The following is a 3854-nucleotide window of genomic DNA, read 5'->3' as shown; positions in this document are numbered from 1 at the left end:
TGGGAATCTCCCTCACATCATCAGCCGTGAAAACTGATGCAACGAATTCATTTAGTTTCTCCGCAATGGCCTTATCATCCTTGAGTGCTCCTTTAGCATCTGGATCATCCAGTGCCCCAGTGGTTGTTTAGCAGCTTCCTGCTTCTGATGTACTTAAATAAAAAATTGCTATTACTTTTTGAGCCTTTGGCTTGCTCTTCTTCAAATTCTTTTTTGGCCTTCCTAAGTATATTTTTATACTTCACGTGCCAGCATTTATGCTCCTTTCTATTTTCCTCACTAGGATTTAACTTCCACTTTTTAAAGGATTCCTCTCACTGCTTCTTCTACTTAGTTATTTTGCCAATGTGGCACTTTTTTTGGTTCCCTTACTAAGCTGTTTAATTCGGGGGATACATTTAAATTGAGCCTCTATTCTGGATGTCTTTAAAAGATTTTCATGCAGCTTGTAAGGATTTCACTTGTGGCGCTGTACCTTTTAATTTCTGTTTAACTAACGTCTGCATTTTTGTGTAGTTCCCCTTTCTGAAATTAAATGCTACTGTGTTGGGCGGCTGTGGTATTTTCCCCAGCGGAGGGATGTTAAATTTAGTTATGTTATGGTCACTATGACCAAATGGTCCAGCTATATTCACCTCTTGGACCAGATCCTGTGCTCCACTTAGTACTAAATCAAGAATTGCCTCTCCTCTGGTGGGTTCCAGGACTAGCTGCTCCAAGAAGCAGCCATTTAAGGTGTCAAGAAAGCAGCTTCCAATCAGCCAGCAATTTTAAAAGAATCAGCTGCTACAGGAATGTGTTTTGTCTTTTCCCCAAGGGTGCAATTTGTCCTCCGAGGTACACTGCTCTCAAATGCAGGAGGACTAATATTCAGTCCTGAATCAGGAACTGGCTTGTGCCTCAAGATCTCACAAACCATCAAGACTAGAGGGGGGAAAAGACTTTATCTCACTGGAAATGCACCCCAATCTCCTTTCCATTTAAAGAGGTCACTTCTTCCTACTCCTGAAATATCATGAAATAGTGACCCCGTACCTCCATCCAGGCGTTCGATATACAGAAAAGCAACTGTGACTCGTGTTCAAGGGGTCTGCTTACTGAGACATTTTCTCTTCTTTTGAGGCTTAGGTTCAGCAGTTTGGCTTTATAGAGATGCAAAAACTAACACCAATTAACCCCACCTCCCCAACTCTCCGAAAATACTGCAAAAAAAGTGTTTAGTTAACAATGTTGCATAACTAAATTGCATCCTAGTGTGGTAGAAAGGTTTCACTGCGATGCCGTGTGTGTAACTCAGCCATGCAGATTGCTATTCACGAGTAAAGCCGGGGCTTATTGTTACAATGCAGGGTTTCCATTTTCAAAGTAGGCATGGGGTTTAAACACACCTTCCCGGACAGGTGTCTAAATCCCCTAGGCTGCTTTGAAAGGTCAACCTATATGTTTTGCGGGTTGAAATTCAGCTCAAGCTCCGTTCTGGCAGACAGCTCCCTGTCTCTCTAAAGCCCCAGCGTTTGAAGGGCTGTGGTGTAGCAGGGTTTTGCTGTCCCGTGGCTGCCCTCCGCGGGAGGGAATGGTCACGGGAAAGCCGATCTCAAAGCGGCGACTTTGTGTTTTTATTTTTATTTTTTTTTCAGTAAACCAACAACTCTAAGCGGCACCGTTTGAAACTTAAACTTTATTGCGACAACGAACTAAAACTGGTACATGTGGGAGGACTGCAGAGCGCCTGTCGGAAAGAACTGGTCAGAAATCACAACTCAGGTACAATCGAACGGAAAGTTTTATTAAAACAAGTGGCAATCAACGCAATTATTTCGGTGGTTGTTTAAATTTCACCATAACCGTGGATTGTATATTTACAGTCTTCGGCTCCTGTCGTGAAGGTCTTGCTCGGGTTGGGGGGAACAGGGGCGGCGGCCGGCTCCCAAAGCTAACAGGATGTGAACGTTTTCCAGAAGAAATTCTTGCAGCCGGCTTTGCGTTCTCGGGGCGCCAAGGCGGGGTTGGGGTTAGCCGATCGCTCCAACTCCAGCCTCACTTCATCCTGCTCTGCGCCTCGGGACAGGTCCTCGGGCTCCAGGGCTTCATTTTCCGGCTGGTTGGGTTCTGAGAGCAATTCTGCCAAAAAGTACTTCGCCAGTTCCTGGGGGGGAGGGAGACAGAGAAACCGTGAAAAGCTGGGCGCAGCTCGGTTATCTGCCTGGCGGCATTTCTCCCATCCCCAGAGCATCCCAGAGTGCAAGGCCCATCTCTGCAAAGCCAGCTCCAATCCACCTGGGCAGCTGCAGAGGTTTGCATGTCAACCCAGCCCGAGCCAGGAGAGCGTCAACCCCGCGCCCCGCAGCAGAGACACCCAGTGTGGAGCGGGGGCGTGTTCCACGGGTACAGAAGGTTGAAAAGACCCCCCACCCCCATTCTCCCTGAACTCTCCTCTAATCCACCAAAGCCCCGAGACGGGCTGGGCGTCCTCCGCTTTGTAACCTCGCAACTTGGGAGGGGGGCGGGTGCGTGCTTAGAACAGAGCTGGTCAAAGCCGGCGGATTTCAAACACAGCGGCGGTCTGTCGAGTCTCTCTCCAGACACGCATAGAAAGCGGTGGATCGAGGCAGATGCACCCGGAGACGCCTGGTCCCCGTGGGGTGAATGGGACCTACCCGCTAGCTCGTTGTTCCCCGGGAGCTAACACACGAATCCAGCCTCTCTAGCCACCCCCGTGCGCCTTGGCTGGCTGCAGCCCGCCTGGAGCCCCCGTGCGGAGCTGGAGGCTTTGGCAGGGGGGCTGGTTTCAGCACCCTGGAGAAATCCCACCACCACCTGGGAGCGACCCCTTCCCCCGGGTTTCTCCCTAGCACCTTGGAGAGTTCTCCCCTGTTCTGGCTGGAGGCGTTACCGCTTTCTTGACAGGGCCACATTAACCCTGCGTTGCTTTTACACGCCTAATGGGAACGCTAGCCCCGGGCTGCCCCGTGCAACTGTTCCTAAACAGCCTCCGAACTGTTCCTTCGGAACGACGCCGGCCCACCCGCCCCTGGGGCCGCGACCCAGCTGGAGGGAGCTCTGGGCACAGCTGGGTTGCCCCCGCCCCCCTGCTGGCTGGTTTCGTGTGAAAGCAGCCCTGGAAAAACCCTCCCCTGCGGGGATCGTGAAGCTCGCTTCCGTGCAGGTGAACTGCACCTGTGCATGGATCTGCTGCCCCTGAGAAACTCGCCCCGCCACGGCAGCAGCCAAAGCCAACGCGCCGCAGAGCCATGCCCGACCCAGCCGGGAGAGAACTTGGTACCAACCCGCAAACGGCCCCGGGCTGCCCGCAGCTCGCTCGGATCGCTGCGGCTCACTGCGGGAGAAGGTGCGGGAGGGGGTGGGGGGACACTTACCTGTTTGCCCGCTGCCGCAGCCAGTGACTTCTGCAGGAACTGCCGGAGCCTCGGGTCCGAGGGCGCCGCGGAGACGCTGCTCACCGCCAAGGCGACGGAGAGCAGGGCTAGGGCGCACTGGAGACGGCAGGACAGCATCTTTCCGACCTGCGCCAGCAAGTCAGACAACGAACGGGAGGGACCGGGGTGCCGCTCAGTGTCTCCACTTCTCAGGCGGTGGCTGCTTCTGGGATCTCCTCCGCGCCCGACCCCCTTTTTAAACCCAGCTCCTGACGTCAAGGCGGAGGCGCCCCCCTCGCCAAATGTAGCCACCACTTTTACGCACCATTAGGCGCGCAGATCAATCACCCCAGGTGCTGGCGCTGACACGAGGCGAAGGGGTTTTACTAATCCCAGGGGGCGGACGCGCTTCCTTCCCTCTGCCAAGCTGGTTTGGAGCGTCCCTCGTTGTACCGGGGGCCGGGGCGGGGGAAGGTG

The 3854-nt window shown here is 53.7% G+C and overlaps 1 protein-coding gene across 1 annotated transcript; it reads right to left on the bottom strand.

Moving 5' to 3' along the window:
* Positions 1–1689: 1689 nt before the first annotated feature.
* On the bottom strand, positions 1690–3619 carry SST (somatostatin). The gene is made up of 2 exons (XM_039489917.1): positions 3378–3619; positions 1690–2146 (listed from the first exon to the last, which is right to left on the bottom strand). Exons 1-2 carry the CDS (start codon positions 3513–3515, stop codon positions 1934–1936), a joined length of 351 nt encoding a protein of 116 aa, XP_039345851.1. The 5' UTR covers positions 3516–3619; the 3' UTR covers positions 1690–1933.
* Between the last annotated feature and the right edge of the window lie 235 nt (positions 3620–3854).

This window comes from Mauremys reevesii, linkage group 9, assembly GCF_016161935.1.
Source record: "Mauremys reevesii isolate NIE-2019 linkage group 9, ASM1616193v1, whole genome shotgun sequence".
NCBI classification, from domain to species: domain Eukaryota; kingdom Metazoa; phylum Chordata; order Testudines; family Geoemydidae; genus Mauremys; species Mauremys reevesii.
The sequence above is the reverse complement of the archived record's forward strand: the minus strand, read 5'-3'. Positions and strand labels throughout refer to the sequence as shown.